At 38.3% G+C, this 14,669-nt stretch overlaps 4 protein-coding genes across 9 annotated transcripts; 1 reads left to right on the top strand and 3 right to left on the bottom strand.

Moving 5' to 3' along the window:
* The first annotated feature begins 343 nt into the window (after positions 1 to 343).
* LOC104727609 (putative potassium channel AKT5) lies at positions 344 to 4,898 on the top strand. Its single transcript, XM_087473815.1, has 12 exons — positions 344 to 1,019; positions 1,321 to 1,686; positions 1,791 to 1,848; positions 1,929 to 2,246; positions 2,430 to 2,675; positions 2,759 to 2,857; positions 2,953 to 2,985; positions 3,084 to 3,269; positions 3,359 to 3,553; positions 3,664 to 3,739; positions 3,827 to 4,393; positions 4,510 to 4,898. Exons 1-12 carry the CDS (start codon positions 778 to 780, stop codon positions 4,776 to 4,778), a joined length of 2,655 nt encoding a protein of 884 aa, XP_087329941.1. The 5' UTR covers positions 344 to 777; the 3' UTR covers positions 4,779 to 4,898.
* A 57-nt stretch (positions 4,899 to 4,955) lies between these two features.
* Positions 4,956 to 8,977, bottom strand: LOC104721582 (putative boron transporter 7). 6 transcript variants are annotated; one of them, XM_087473818.1, is made up of 13 exons: positions 8,653 to 8,977; positions 8,291 to 8,401; positions 8,104 to 8,186; positions 7,821 to 8,013; positions 7,587 to 7,725; positions 7,328 to 7,493; positions 7,075 to 7,241; positions 6,799 to 6,972; positions 6,621 to 6,716; positions 6,418 to 6,534; positions 5,994 to 6,316; positions 5,470 to 5,899; positions 4,956 to 5,382 (listed from the first exon to the last, which is right to left on the bottom strand). In XM_087473818.1, the coding sequence occupies exons 2-13, from the start codon at positions 8,392 to 8,394 to the stop codon at positions 5,353 to 5,355; spliced, it is 2,022 nt and encodes a 673-aa protein (XP_087329944.1). In that variant the 5' UTR covers positions 8,395 to 8,401; positions 8,653 to 8,977; the 3' UTR covers positions 4,956 to 5,352. The 6 variants fall into 6 exon arrangements, with proteins under 6 accessions (XP_087329944.1, XP_087329942.1, XP_087329943.1 ...); XM_087473816.1 differs by having other exon boundaries at positions 8,291 to 8,431; positions 8,653 to 8,925; XM_087473817.1 differs by having other exon boundaries at positions 8,291 to 8,506; positions 8,653 to 8,898.
* A 998-nt stretch (positions 8,978 to 9,975) lies between these two features.
* Positions 9,976 to 10,763, bottom strand: LOC104727608 (heat stress transcription factor A-4a-like). The gene is made up of 2 exons (XM_010446698.3): positions 10,444 to 10,763; positions 9,976 to 10,353 (listed from the first exon to the last, which is right to left on the bottom strand). Exons 1-2 carry the CDS (start codon positions 10,651 to 10,653, stop codon positions 10,162 to 10,164), a joined length of 402 nt encoding a protein of 133 aa, XP_010445000.3. The 5' UTR covers positions 10,654 to 10,763; the 3' UTR covers positions 9,976 to 10,161.
* Positions 10,764 to 11,007: 244 nt separating this feature from the next.
* On the bottom strand, positions 11,008 to 14,611 carry LOC104721581 (serine hydroxymethyltransferase 3, chloroplastic). Its single transcript, XM_010439599.3, has 12 exons — positions 14,276 to 14,611; positions 13,547 to 13,776; positions 13,239 to 13,434; positions 12,959 to 13,133; positions 12,765 to 12,882; positions 12,572 to 12,684; positions 12,344 to 12,466; positions 12,129 to 12,233; positions 11,960 to 12,046; positions 11,764 to 11,871; positions 11,595 to 11,667; positions 11,008 to 11,465 (listed from the first exon to the last, which is right to left on the bottom strand). Exons 2-12 carry the CDS (start codon positions 13,761 to 13,763, stop codon positions 11,191 to 11,193), a joined length of 1,590 nt encoding a protein of 529 aa, XP_010437901.1. The 5' UTR covers positions 13,764 to 13,776; positions 14,276 to 14,611; the 3' UTR covers positions 11,008 to 11,190.
* Positions 14,612 to 14,669: the final 58 nt, after the last annotated feature.

The following is a 14,669-nucleotide window of genomic DNA, read 5'->3' as shown; positions in this document are numbered from 1 at the left end:
TGTCAATATCGACTATTGTAGTATACTTTAGAAAAATTCTGAAATTCGAATATGTACATTATAGAAGAAAATTGCGACACATATTCATCGGTCTTATTATATCTATTTTCTTTTGTTTTAGCTATTATATTTACTTATATGGAAACGAATAGATCTACTACCAGAATGTTGAATTGTAATAATAACATTTATATTACGTTTAATAAGTAAGGAATCTTTACTAAAATATTCTTTTTTATTAAAAGGAAAAAATCCTAAAAGATTAAAAGTCTTTCACAAAAAATGGAAATCATCATATTATCCGAAAGTTAACATTTATTGTGATTTTGGAAATACACCAAATAAGGGGAAAATTATTAATGTTGAAAAAACCGAAACTTTACTTCTTAATATTCTTTTCATTGAACGTATTCGCCGATACGATATCTAATTATTTATGGTAAGAAGAAATATAAGATAGTATTATTATGTGTATATAATAAAGGTGGGGAAAATAGTTGAAGCAGGAAGGGGTAAAAGTAAAAAGGTAATAAAAAGCAGATAAAGAGAAAGATCTCACACACACCAAAGTTTAGGAGAAAACCGAATTGGTTAGCGGAGGAGGGAGAGTATAGAGAGACCAGCCCATGTGTACGCGCTTCTCCTCTCAACAATAAAATTGCTTCGACAACGGAACGTGAAGGGGCTTTTATCCACTTAGGTCACAGAGAGAGAGAGAGAGAGAGAGAGAGAGAGAGAGAGAGAGAGAGAGAGTTGAATCCTCCTGCATCGATCGGTATGGAGAAGGATAAGAAGAAGAAGAAGAAGATGGAGTGGTTTTGGCCGGAGAAGAACAACGGTGGAGTTATTTTGGAGGCGGAGGATGTGGCGGCGGAACATTTATCTAGAGAAGGGACAATGAGCCAATACAGCTTTAGCAAAGGTCTTCTTCCGCCTCTCGGAGTCGGAGCCGCCGGTCGTTCTAGCCGTCACATTAAGCTCCGCTGCTTCATCGTCTCTCCCTTCGATCCTCGCTATAGGTACTACTTACGCTGATTCTGTGTATCTTCCTTTACGTTTGTGTAATTTGAGATTTTGTGGACTGGATGATTCGTTGATGCACGTGGAACTGATTTTTAAGCTTCTCTTCTTATGAGATTTATGGAGAATTTAGAAAATTGCAAATCTCAATTCCCAAATTTTTTTGATGAATCTAAACTGTTCGATGAATTGCTCGTGTTGGTGAAGAGACATTATAACTCCATGATTTTTTCATAGTTTTGTTTAGGTATGATAGTGTATCACTGTGACTGATGATGATGAGTTTGCACAATGTTGCAGAGCGTGGGATTGGTTTCTAGTGGTTTTGGTGCTTTACACAGCATGGGCTTCACCTTTTGAGTTTGGGTTCCTGCAAACACCAAGAGCACCTCTCAGTATTCTTGATAACATTGTCAACGGGTTTTTCGCTGTTGATATTGTTCTGTCATTCTTTGTTGCCTTCTTAGACAAGGCAACTTATCTCCTAGTCGATGATCCCAAGAGAATAGCTTGGAGATATGCCTCCACTTGGCTTATTTTTGATATCGTATCTACAGTTCCTTATGAACTTTTTGCCAGCTTATTGCATAAGACTATTCAAGGATATGGGATTTTCAGTATGCTGCGTCTATGGCGTCTCCGCAGGGTCAGTATATGTTTTGCCAGGTGAGGCTTTGAATCTGTTTCATCATCATCTGTTATTATTCATCAAGCTATTCTATTCTTTGTAATAGTATTTATTAGTGCCCTGTATATATTGAACTTTTCAGATTGGAGAAAGATCCGAAATACAGCTACTTCTGGATTCGATGCACGAAACTTTACCTTGTTAGTATCTGTACATGATCTTAGATTAAGCAACTATATTTTATTGCTGTCACTATAAGACATTGATGGTCGTATTGTAGGCTGCTCTCTTTGTGGTTCACTGTGGCGCCTGCTTCTTGTATTCTATTGCTGCACATTACCCAGATCCCTCAATGACATTTATGGCACTTGCTGAGGAAAATTGGACAAAGAAAAATTTGCTTATCCGGTATGTTACATCAATGTATTGGTCCATAACAACTTTCTCAACAACGGGTTATGGTGATATACATGGTAACAATGCAAGCGAGAGGGCCTTCATCCTCTTCTACATGATATTTAATCTTGGATTGCTAGCTTATATAATTGGTAATATGACCAACTTGGTGGTTCATGCGACCAGTCGCACCGTTAACTTTGTAAGTTCTGTTTATGGTTTGTTTAATTTCTCATTTCTCCTTTCATATGTTCAATTCAGAAACATTATCCAAGAACTCACGAAATCTTTGTTTTGAACTAAGCCAACTAACTATTGTCTTGTCCTCCTGCAAGAGTTGTTTTATACTGTTTAAATATTTCTTGTTGATTTTAAATTATTTCAGAGAGATACTATCCAAACAGCCTCAGCATTTGCTCAGAGGAACAATCTTCCAGTGCGCTTGCAAGAACAGATGGTAGCTCATTTATCTTTGAGGTACAGAACTGATTCAGAATGCCTACAGCAGAAAGATATTATTGATTCCCTCCCCAAGGCTATCCGTTCCAGCATATCACATTATCTGTTCTACGAAATTGTTGACAAGATCTACTTGTTCCGTGGAATATCCAATGATCTTCTATTCCAATTGGTATGTTTTTTCATTGACAATGATTTTAGACTTGTCTACTTTCTTTTGATGAATCACCCGTTCAACCTTCTGATATTATGTAGGTCACTGAGATGAAGGCCGAGTATTTTCCTCCTAAAGAAGATGTGATTTTGCGGAATGAAGCACCAACTGACTTTTACATAATGGTCACAGGGGCTGTTGTAAGCATTTTTTTTTTGTTGTATCTGCGAAACAATTCTACTTCTCCTTTCATTTTTTTTTCTTCCAAATAGTTGACAATCCTACTATATGACAGGACATCATTGCACATGTGAATGGAGTGGATCAGGTAAAATCCGCATTGTGATTTCGCTTTCAAGACAGCTTTTATGTTGTGATATCCCTTTTAAGACAGCTTTTAAGTTGCGATTTGTGTATTCATTTCAGGTAGTTGGTGAAGCACGCACAGGTCAGGTTTTTGGTGAAGTAGGGGTCCTATGTTACAGGCCACATTTGTTCACAGTTCGTACCAAGCGATTGAGTCAATTGCTTCGCCTGAACCGTACAGCATTCTTAAACCTTGTTCAAGCAAACGTTGGTGATGGAGCAATAATCATGAATAATCTTCTTCAGGTTGGTCCCAAAGCTATTTCCTTATAATCTATAGTGACTACAAAATTCTACTATTTTGTCTCATATGAATATGTTATGGTCTAATACAGCATCTGAAAGACTCAGAAGATCCAGTGATGAAAGACATTTTGGCTGATATAGAACTCATGTTGGCTCAAGGGAAAATGGATCTACCTCTTAGTTTATGTTTCGCAGCAGACAGAGGAGACGATTTACTGCTGCATCAGTTACTGAAACGAGGCTCAAACCCAAATGAAACAGATACGAACGGCCGAACGGCGCTGGTCAGTTCCAAATTCCTCTGTTTAAAGAAACTATCGCATCAATTTTCACTCTAAGAACAATCAAAGTCCTCACTCTTTATGTTTTTTGTGTGTGTGTCTATTTATCTCAGCACATAGCAGCATCAAAAGGTAACCAATATTGTGTTGTATTACTTCTCGAGAAAGGAGCAGATCCTAACATTAGAGGTATGTTATAACGAAGGTTTTATGAGTCTATTTCGTATATATAGTAATCTGGTAAATCGTCTAGTAATTGTTTAAAAACTTTTTCAGACTCAGAAGGTAATGTACCATTATGGGAAGCAATCAGTGGGAGACATGAAGGAATTGCTAAACTCTTATCAGAAAATGGCGCAACCCTAAGCTTTGACACAGTAGGGCATTTCTCTTTATTAGCTGTTGGAAAAAACAGCTTAGATACACTCAAAGACATTCTAAAATACGGTGGAGATATCTCACTCCCAGATGTCAACGGAACCACAGCTTTGCACAGAGCAGTCTCAGAAGGAAACGTGGAGATTGTGAAGTTCTTGTTAGAGCAAAGAGCTGACATGGACAAGCCAGATGTTTATGGTTGGACGGCTCGTGGTCTTGCTGAGCATCAAGGACATGAAGATATCAAAGCTTTGTTTCATAATCAGAGACCAGTGGAGAAGAAACAGAACTTTGTTTATGGCACACCAGAGGTTAAATCATTGATGAAACATTGCAGCGAGCCTGTAATGATTTACCACCGTATAAGGGAAGCAATGCCGCCTATCTACCGAGCTGTTTCTCAGAGACGGAAGCCAAGTAATTTCAAGAACTCTCTGTTTGGTATCATGTCTGCTGCCAACACTGGTAAAACGCCTCTTACTTACTCTCTCTATCCTGAAATTAACTTAGGTTGCGGGGGTTTTTTTTTTTTTTTGGAAATAAAACCAGTACTATATTTATTTATTTTCAAATTGATTCAGGTGAGGAAGGTGGGGCATCTACCAGAACTGCAGCAATAAGTGAAGGGGGAGCAGGTGTGGTTTATCCGGCGAGAGTGACGATCAGTGGTGAGGTTTCCTCCTCGGGTAAACTAGTAAAGCTACCGGGTTCTCTTGAAGAGTTAATTGAAATTGGTGAGAAGAAGCTGGGATTCGTAGCCACAACGATTCTGAGCAGAGAAGGAGCCGAAATCGACGACATCAGTCTTATAAGAGACGGTGATTTTCTCCTTCTTCTGGAGGTTTCTTGATAATCACGCAAGTTTAAAAAGTTAAACATGTAAAGCCCTAAAGGGATTGGGTTTTATACTTTTGAGCCATTATAATGGGATTCATAAAATCATCTATGTCAAGATTTTATGATCATGAAACTGCAACTCGCTCACTTTTAACATAAACGCACAAAAACATAAAAGTAAAACGATAAGTAGAAGGAATTCTCTCTTGTCATCCAGCTTTTTATTTCTAACAAAATAAAAAGAAGCAACAAAAACTTCATCTTTCAGCCCTAAAGGCAGAAATGAGAGAATTGTCTAGTAGTGTGATCTATCCTTTTTTCTTTTTCTTGTTGTTGTTGTTGTGTGGTAGATAAAAGTAACGAGCAAACTGATTCATCAAAATATAACAAAAAGTGAGGAAACCAAAAACATGTTTCGTAGAAGAAACAATCAGAAAGTTTGTTGTACTTGTATCATCCATCTCTTTGCCTTATCTTTATCTGCTCACTTGCTTTTCTATCGCCTCTACACATCTTCTTCGTACCATTTTAATCTGCGGTTTCTTTCAAGCAAAACGGATTTGTTCCTTTTGTCAAGCAAGACTTAATTATGAGTGTCCACTGTTTTCTGGATATACCTGAGAAATAAAGATAACTTGTAAAATGTGCTGATCAAATAATATTTATTAACAAATCGATTTCAAGAAACGGTTAGAAATTTTTACCATCTGGGATCTGTCTTCTTTGACACTTAAGGTTCTATGCTTGAGTTCACCTCTGCTAGTAGTAATCTCATCCAGGATCTCTGCATCATAAAACTCGTCTTCACTGTTCTCAACAACACTGATTGGAAGCGCCGCCTCTCTTAACTCCCCATTGAAACCGAAGCTGGAGTTTCTTTGTGGTGCACCAACCATCTCTTCATACTCTGAAGAATCTAAAACTTGGAGATGAGATGGATCAAAAAGCTTCGGGAGGATGTGTTGTCTTAGAGCAATGAGGATGAAGAACGGAAATGGGAACAATATTCCTCCTACAGGTATCCATGTCACTCCATAACATATCAGAAAATACAGAAGCTGGAAGAGTGTAAACATAACAATCGACTTGTATGGTACTATCTCCACAAATGATGCATGTAAGCCTTCAAGAACCCTGTTTACACACAAAAAACATAAAACAAATCAGAAATTTTATAAAGTTTTTTAAAAGGGGTTGTGATTATGTATAAGAAGAGCTTCAGTAGTACTTGAATCGACGACCAGGAGTTATGAATAGTAACTGAAGTCTTTCCCAGAATTGATTCCCTGGGAGACTATCAACGGCCATGTAAGTGAAGTAACCCCATAGGACTGAAGTTGGTATCATTCTGAGAACTGGTACTGCAAATATCAACAACCCAACAAGGATCGATTGCAAGAGATTGCTCACTCTCTGCTCGTTTACTCTAACGGGCAGATGGTCTTCAATATGTACCTCTGGATCAAATTTCTTCCCCTTCGTGTCTCCTCCTCCATCGTCTGCTTTCATCACTGCTTCTTTCAGGTTTTCTAACTCTTTCACCACTGTAGCCTGACAAGTTTCAATATGATAAGACTGATGAGAAATTATCTTCTTGGTATCATAAAAATAAAGAGAGGAAGTAAACTAATGAGACAGATATGGTTAGGTGCCTTAGGGGATGTTTCCATCTCTATAAACACATCTTGCATCCTCCCGTAGATCTCCGAGTTGCTAGCTTTTGCCTTCATGCATTCTTTTGCTTTCTGTACCATTTTCTTTCGCATTTGCTGCAATTGATACTCAAAACGTTTTATACTTCAATAAAGTGTAAACTGGATTTAGTCGGAACAGAGTGTTCTGTTTTTATTCTAACCTGCTTCTTAAGAACTGCAAGACTCTTTGTGTGCATAGGGGATTGTGGAATGACCCCATTTGAAGGAGGAAGTCCAAGTAGGCCACAGATCAATGTCTACAACAACATAGAAACGAATAAATATTGAGGATTCATTCATTTATAACTAAAGAAATGAAAGCCGTCACTATAACCATACCATGATTCCTAGGATAAAGATATCATAGTGATAAGCCGGGGGATTTTTGAGATTAAACTCCTTCTGCTGAGCCATTTGTGCAGATACACAGTGATCAAAGAAGTATAGACCTGCGATCATGATTGCTGGTATAAATGCAGCAAGGATGTAAAGAGGCGGGACCTTCCCCATATCCTACAATTTTAGTCCAAAAAAAAAAAGCAATGATCGGTCTTTCTATGTTGTAAAGTGTCACATTTACAAATGCAGCACGGTATATGTAGTAGTAGTTAGTACCTTGACCACTGTCCAGTGATACAAAGACTCGGAATCCCAAGGAAGTGGCAATTCTAGCCTCCTTGGAACTCCTTCAGGAAGGTTTCTAGGGACTGTGTATGAAAATGCGCTCCACAGCACAAGCATGAGGAGAGTTCCATAATCCCCTATAAAACCTCGCATCCACCCTGCAAATATGAAGCTAGTTATTGTTCAATGATTTTGTCAAGTTTTCACCTATATATATATAGCCAAATCAAAGTTTTTGACATACTGAAGCCATATTTCCATGATCTGGCTCTCCTGCTTTTCAGAGCAGTGTAAAGAAGACCGAATGAGAATATGACGGCAAGAAGACCATTGGTATACAGCCATTGGAACTGATACACTTCCAAACTTGGATCGTCAGATTTTGGGACAAGAAACTCGCCAATAAGTCCCTGCATTATGAAACAAAACACCTCGTAAGTTTTAAAATGTTTAAAATGACTTTTGTATGAACTTTACCATGATTAAATTACCAATCAGAGAACCTTAACAGCCTCCTGGGTAAAAAGAACGGTTATGAGCATTCCAAAGAGCTCTCCTGCGATTCTTGTAAACCTAGAAATGATGTTGCATGCGTTTAACATTGCAAGAAGGATAAGCAAAACTGCTGTCCAGACACAGACCCTGTTAGAAGAAAAAAAACAAAGAGGTTCAAATGTAAATAATGAAAGAGGAATGAGCAAAAGCAAACAGAAAGGAAAATTCAGAAATGTACATACCATCCAGACCAAGCTAAGTAGAGTTTCTGACCCAACTCAGGCCTGCTTTTGCTGAAACTGTGAAGATATGTGTACATTATAATAGTGGGTTCAGCAACCCCTACTATCAAGAGAGGTTGTCCACCAAAAACTGAATGAATAATTCCACAAATAGCTGTTGAAGCTAATGATTCCGCTATGCCAAGGCTTCGATCTATAAAGCAAGGAGAGTTGGATAAAACCATCAAACAAGTTTCTCTGGAAGCCACACAACCCTAATAAATTGGTATACACGAGAGGTCACCTGTCTCTCTGCTAAGCTGCTCGCCGAATGCAATCACAGGTAGTGCAGAGGCAATGAAAATATACAGAGTTGGAGCCAAAATCCTAACATTGATAGTAAAAAAAACCAAAATTCATTATTCAGGACCAAAATATTGAATTTCGACGTGAAGTAGATGAAAAAATATAAAGAAAGAAGATGAAGAGACCTGACACCAGAATTGAAGGCAGCAAGCCAGTCTTGTTTGTAACACTTTCTTCTTCCTTTGAAATCGTTAATAATCCCACCACAGGGGAATTTAACTCCCTCCATAGCTGACCTTCAAGAATCAGCAATTACCAATGAAGGCCTGTGGATCGATACACGTACAAATCCACCAAACAATTTATCATATCTCATGGCAATGTTTGATAAGAAAAGAAAACTGCAGGGAAGGAAGCCTTGAATCATCAACAACAACAACAACTCGTACGTACGTTCTTATTTCCTAAAAACATTGTTAGTTTGTTTTCTTCAAATCTGAGTTAATGCGTGCATGGAACGGAACGATGGTGCAAAACAAAATCGTACCTGGAGGGGGAGAAAGAAGAAGAAAGCGATGGCCGCCGCCGTTACTAGAAAAGATCGACCAACGTGAGAGATTCGATTCCGGTGTGAGAGAGAGAGAGGAGAAAAGGAAAGCAGATAATATCTGTTATCGTTGGATTTTGGATCTCTCTCTTTTTTTCTGTTTTAGAGAGAGAGAGAGAAGAGAAAAGAGAGAGAGTCTTCACGCCACGCCTCAAAGGAAAGGCAGAGGAGAGATATGAATAATATTTTTGGAAAAAATTAAAGGGCTACAACAACAAAATAATACGTTTTGGAGAAAAAAAAAGGAGAGATTGGGTGATGAGATAAATTCGCCAAATCCCGCGAAATCGTTGCTCTCGACGTTAAAAATAATTTTAAAAAACATATTTCAAAATCATTCACTATTTTATTTATATTTTACATAACTCTTTATCTTTTTCTCTTTTATCACGAAGCTCATAAGTATATATATATATATATCTCCTATATTTTGTATTTTATTTTTAACGAGAATATAGAAGAAGCATTAACCGATGATAAATATAAAATTTTTATTTTGAAAAAATAGTATGGATCACAATTCAAACTTGTGACACAAGCAAAGCAAAAAACCCTAAAAGACAGCAGAGATGAAGCGAGTATATATTATCTGTTTAAATCCCAGGAATGAGAAAACGAGAGGTGAAGGATTCGACTCTTTCTTTTAGACTCTTCACCCTCTCTTTCAATAGAAACTCAAGTGAAGTCACCAACTTGGTGAATTCTTGAAGCTTTGATCCCGGCACTAACTTCATCATGGCTTCTATCGCTATCTCTACATCTTCCTTGATCAAGTCGGCCACTGCTACAAAGTCTTTCTCTGACAGTCCTCTTGTCGTCATCGCTGGCGACCCTATCCTTATTCCCCTGGAACCAAGGCACTTTTTCCCCCTGTTTCACCATTTCACAAACCACACAGTCTCAGTTTCAGTTTCAGTGTTTCACGACTCTAGGGGGCAATAAACACACACCTGTCGATATCATAATAGGCTCTGAAATGAAATACAAAAGCAAAAATTTAAGTATGAACAGTCAATCGAGGAAGTTGATGAATCCAAACCTCTTCGGTGTTAAACAAAGTCGGAGACATCTGGCATTGGTAGGGTAGGTAACTCAAATGCACAAGACGACTCAAAAAGACTAGAGTATCACCCAACCAAACCAACCACAGGATTTGAACAAAGGGGTTACTTTGAAACTAATTCTATTTCATCGGAGCCACTACTAGTTCCCAAGAGTTTTTTTGGTTGTAAGAAGCTATCTTAAAGTAAGTAGCAAGATCTTGGGCAAGGAGATGTCCATAGCAATAGAGCAAACATATCAACGAAAACATACATCGTATCAGAAACCCCAAACTTAAACAAAATTAAAGCTTAAGCAACTAAAAGAAGAAAGCGTTGATACATAGAAAGAAATCAACTAAAAGAAGAAGAACAAGAACAACAATAACAAACTTGTGAAAAAAAAATATCAAATACGCAAATGTTGTAAGCGCGCCACTGCATCCTTAATTGCTTGATTCTTTGCCCTAGCTGCTTGATATTTACGGTGATTCTTGTCAAAAGACTTCTGCTGCATCTTCCGCAAGAGCTCGGGTTTACCTCTCACAAAATAAGCATTTCCGAATTCAATGTGCGGAGACCCCTTAACTCTTTTAAATCCCTACAAACAAACAACCAACATACATACATAGCAAGATTCAAAACTGTATGTGCGATAGAAGAGAGAGATGAATCATTTGTTAAAACTTACATAATGCTGGAGGTCGTGGAAGAACATTTTGATATTGGCGCAAGGAAGACGCGAGGGCCTCGAAATCGAAAGAAGCTCGCTGCTTAACTCTCTCGAATTCCAAATGATGAAACTGTTGTTGCTTTTGCCCCACGAGATTATTGAATCCAATGAAGGATCGTTCACAACCTCATATATGCAGGTGTAGAATGAATCCAAATATTCCGCCATCGCTAAAGACTTCGCGGATCTAGAAATCCCCAAAAACGTAGATGAAACAACAAACAAACCCTAAAACCGCAACCCCCCAGAGACCACAGCTTTGTTGTGTACACACTACAGCTTTGGGCTTTTTCCATATACAACCTAGTGTTGGGCTACTAGTGTTGGAGAGAGAAATAAAAGTGAGATAAATTCGTCACATCCCGCGAAATATTTGCTCTCGACGTTAGGGGAAAAAAAAACACATTTCAAAATCATTCATAAATTGATCATCTCTATCTCATTAGTAAAAAAATGTATATCTCCTATATTGTGCCTTCAACGAGAATATAGAAGAAATCGTTAAACTACAACGTAAAGTCATTCCACCAACAATGATAAATATTAAATTTATTTTGAAAACAGCATTATGCATCACTATTTTTGAATTTCTCTAGATTCAACATGTGAAACAAGCAAAGAAAAACCCCTAAAAGACAGGATAAAAAGGTTTGAATAATAATAATATAAGGTTACAACACCAAGAGTAAGAGATCTGGTTATAGCTTAAACGCCAGGGATGGGAAAACGAGAGGTGAAGGATTCTACTCTTTCCTTTAGACTCTTTACCTTCTCTTTCAATGGAAACTCAGGTGAAGTCACCAACTTGGTGAATTCTTGCAGCTTTGATCCCGGCACTAACTTCTTGGCTTCTATCGCTATCTCTACTCCTTCCTTTATGAAGTCGGCCACTGCTACGAAGTCTTTCTCTGACAGTCCTCTTGTTGTCATTGCTGGTGATCCTATCCTTATTCCCCCTGGAACCAAGGCACTTTTATCCCCTGTTTCACCATTTCACAAACCACACAGTCTTAGTTTCACGACTCTAGGGGCAATAAACACAGGATTCTCTCGGTATTAGCTTTTCAATACGAAATTTAAAACCAGAATAAGCGCAGAAAGAAACTCACCAGGGACAGAGTTCTTGTTGAGAGTAATAGATGCCATGTCTAAGATTTTCTCAACCCGAGCACCATCCATGCCCTAACCACAGCAAAAAAAAATACCCATTGATAATTAGTGATTCTCTTATTTTAGTCCATTTGCTTGGGGAGATTAATGGGGTTTGTAAGAACTTACCAATGGTCTAAGATCGACAAGAACAAGGTGATTGTCGCTGCCACCAGAAACCAGCTTAAACCCAAGTTCCACCAATCGATTAGCTAGCGCCCTACAGTTAGACACAACCTAAACAAGCAAAATAAGATTGTTACAAGTTAATTACAAACTTTCTCCCACTGCAGAAGAACTTAAGATCAAGTAAAAGGGTGATTACTCTTTTCTGGTAAGCCTTGAATTCCGGTGATTGTGCGTGTTTCAAGCAGACTGCTAATCCTCCAATTGTGTGGTTATGAGGGCCACCCTACAAATATACAACAAAGACAAATTTTAATCACCTTGAAAGAAGAATTATCTAAGAGAGCTAATGGTGAAAATATCTTAACCTGCAAACCAGGGAAGACAGCATTGTTAATGGCAGATTCAAGCTCAACACCGTTAACTGGATCCTTCCTGAAGAAGATCATGCCACCTCTTGGACCTCTCAAAGACTGTTAAGGAAAATTATAAAACCATCAAATCATGGGTTAATTTTGGAGCTTTTTTTTCTGCTAGATACAAATCATAATTATGTTTCAGATTTCGGAACACAAATAAATACCTTGTGAGTAGTTGTTGTAACAATATCACAATACTCGAATGGGTCGGCTACCACAGAAGCAGCCACAAGCCCGCTGATGTGAGCCATATCCATCATCAGGAAAGCACCAACTGAGTCTGCGATCTTCAGAAATTCATACAAATTGTGAGGAAAATTACATATCAGATTGAAAGCCAAAACTAGACAGACACATGAAAGGTAGTTTCAACGACCAGGTTGTGTTTCTACCTTCCTCATGCGAGGATAGTCAAAATCACGGCTGTACGCACTAGCACCAGCGATAATAAGCTTTGGTCTGAAGAGTGCAGCAGTTTTCTCGAGCATATCGTAGTCAACAATGCCTGTTCAATAAATAATCAGACATCAGGAAATAGCCTCACACAAAAGTAGTTGCAAGACTATGTCATAAAAAATCCAGTACCTGTGGATTCATCAAGTCGATAAGGCATGGACTCAAAGTATATTGAAGTTCCAGATACACGCCTTTTAGCAGTCATGAACCCGTGAGACAGATGACCACCGTGAGGTAAATCCAAACCCTGAACGTATCAAACAATCCATTATATTCAATATCTCAAGCACACAAGAAAAAAATGAGGTGGAAAAAATCTTTACCATGATCCTATCATGAGGGCTAAGTATTGCAGTGTAGACAGCAAAGTTTGCAGGTGAACCAGATAAAGGCTGAACATTAACCCCCCATTGCGAAGAATCTAAGCGGAATGTTGCTAAAGCCCGATTCTGGCAAAGTGTCTCCAATTGATCAATGTACTCATTGCCACCATAATATCTGTGAAACATGGACAACAGAAGAAAAAAACTATGAAATCTAGCAGATGAGTAACAAGAAGAACAAAAATGGGGAAACAAAAATTAATCTTACATAGTTCATTACCTTTTACCAGGAAGTCCCTCAGAATACTTGTTGGTAAGGCATGATCCAACAGCCTCCATAACTGCTCGAGACGTGAAATTCTCGGAGGCAATAAGCTCCAAGCTCCTGAATTGTCTATCTTTCTCCTTTGTGATGATCGTTCGGACTTCTGGGTCAACTTCACCAAGACCAGAATCCGCAAAAGGGATTTCATTGCCTATAAATACCAGTCATAAATAAGCAAAAGGAATCAAAACCACGCATGGATATGTCATCCACAGTATCAACCATAAAATCAAGAAAATGAGAAGATAATAAAACTTTCTTACTGCTCATCTCTACATTAGATAGCGAGACTGAAGATGCTCTCCTTTCAGAGACCAAGTTTCTTTCAAGAAATGAAGAACGGAGAGGTTGTGAAACATTGAACTTCAATTGCTGAGAAAACTTAGTCACTGGAGGTATTAGCGAGGGAAAGACAGATCCCTGAACCCGTCCAGGTTGCTGAAGAGAAACCATCGAAGTACCAGCACAACAAGCTTGCATATTTTCTCTACTCCTACACTCAAAAAAGTTTCCAAGGAAAACAATTAAACAGAGAGACCAGTAACTGTACCCCAGCTAATTGAAAACCAAGTATTCTCGACTCAGATATAGATATCCAAAAATGTAAAAATTCATGTTTTATACGTTGCAAAGATTCCCAAAAACGAACAACAGAAGATGTGTTGAACTTGCAAACAAACAATTCCAAAGCAAATACGAGTAGAGAACAGAGAAAAAGCTAAATTAGAATCTCAGATAACAACAGGTTGTTCCGATTATACTCATCAAATGACTAAAAAAAATTAACAGCAAACTGAACAAAATCAAACACCGACGAGACAGAGAGAAGCAGTGGCGCATATTATAAGCTCATAGCCACCGAAACCATACCTCAAATTACCAACTATTAGACACGGCAGAGGGAATTTTCATTCCAAATAAAAAAATCTAGCGGAAACTAAAAACCCAGAAAAAGAAAGACAAGCGACGAAACGAAAACAGACAACACTCACCGGAAAGGTAGAAACTTTATGAGCTTGCGAGGGAGAAGGAAGACAGAGATTGAAGGATGTGGTGGAGGAAAAGAAGAAGAAGAAGAAGAAGAAGAAGTGACTGTGTTTAGGGTTTTACGGGAAACACAACACACACCAAATAAAGCTCCAGGAACGGGACAGCCACCGAATAATCACATACCCAAACGGCGTCGTCTGCTGGTACAATGTTTGGTTTATCATAAACCGGTTCTGCTTAGTAAGCAATTTGTTGTATAGATTGAATTTTTCTACTGGTTTAGTTGGGTAGTGGTTTTGTGTAACTCTGACTTTGCCGATAAAGAGACCAATTGTATCAACAACATACTTCCAGGACCAGGAGATATTTATAAACATAACCATGTGGATAGACAGA

This window comes from Camelina sativa, chromosome 11, assembly GCF_030686135.1.
Source record: "Camelina sativa cultivar CO46 ecotype springtype chromosome 11, ASM3068613v1".
Lineage (NCBI taxonomy): Eukaryota > Viridiplantae > Streptophyta > Magnoliopsida > Brassicales > Brassicaceae > Camelina > Camelina sativa.
The sequence above is the reverse complement of the archived record's forward strand: the minus strand, read 5'-3'. Positions and strand labels throughout refer to the sequence as shown.

Bases quoted from the DNA above. Each gene is read 5' to 3' on its own strand.
- LOC104727609 (XM_087473815.1), top strand. From the start codon at position 778: ATGGAGAAGGATAAGAAGAAGAAGAAGAAGATGGAGTGGTTTTGGCCG. The intron at 2,676-2,758 runs GTATGTTTTTTC...GATATTATGTAG, and splicing joins ATGATCTTCTATTCCAATTG to GTCACTGAGATGAAGGCCGA. The intron at 3,554-3,663 runs GTCAGTTCCAAA...TATTTATCTCAG, and splicing joins CGAACGGCCGAACGGCGCTG to CACATAGCAGCATCAAAAGG.
- LOC104721582 (XM_087473818.1), bottom strand. From the start codon at position 8,394: ATGGAGGGAGTTAAATTCCCCTGTGGTGGGATTATTAACGATTTCAAA. The intron at 6,317-6,417 runs GCACCTAACCAT...GAAACTTGTCAG, and splicing joins AGATGGAAACATCCCCTAAG to GCTACAGTGGTGAAAGAGTT. The intron at 5,383-5,469 runs GTAAAAATTTCT...TTTATTTCTCAG, and splicing joins AAGAAGACAGATCCCAGATG to GTATATCCAGAAAACAGTGG.
- LOC104727608 (XM_010446698.3), bottom strand. From the start codon at position 10,653: ATGGCGGAATATTTGGATTCATTCTACACCTGCATATATGAGGTTGTG. The intron at 10,354-10,443 runs GTAAGTTTTAAC...GTTTGTTTGTAG, and splicing joins TCCACGACCTCCAGCATTAT to GGATTTAAAAGAGTTAAGGG.
- LOC104721581 (XM_010439599.3), bottom strand. From the start codon at position 13,763: ATGCAAGCTTGTTGTGCTGGTACTTCGATGGTTTCTCTTCAGCAACCT. The intron at 13,435-13,546 runs GTAAGAAAGTTT...TGGTATTTATAG, and splicing joins ATCTAATGTAGAGATGAGCA to GCAATGAAATCCCTTTTGCG. The intron at 12,047-12,128 runs GTTAAGATATTT...GTATATTTGTAG, and splicing joins CTGTCTTCCCTGGTTTGCAG to GGTGGCCCTCATAACCACAC.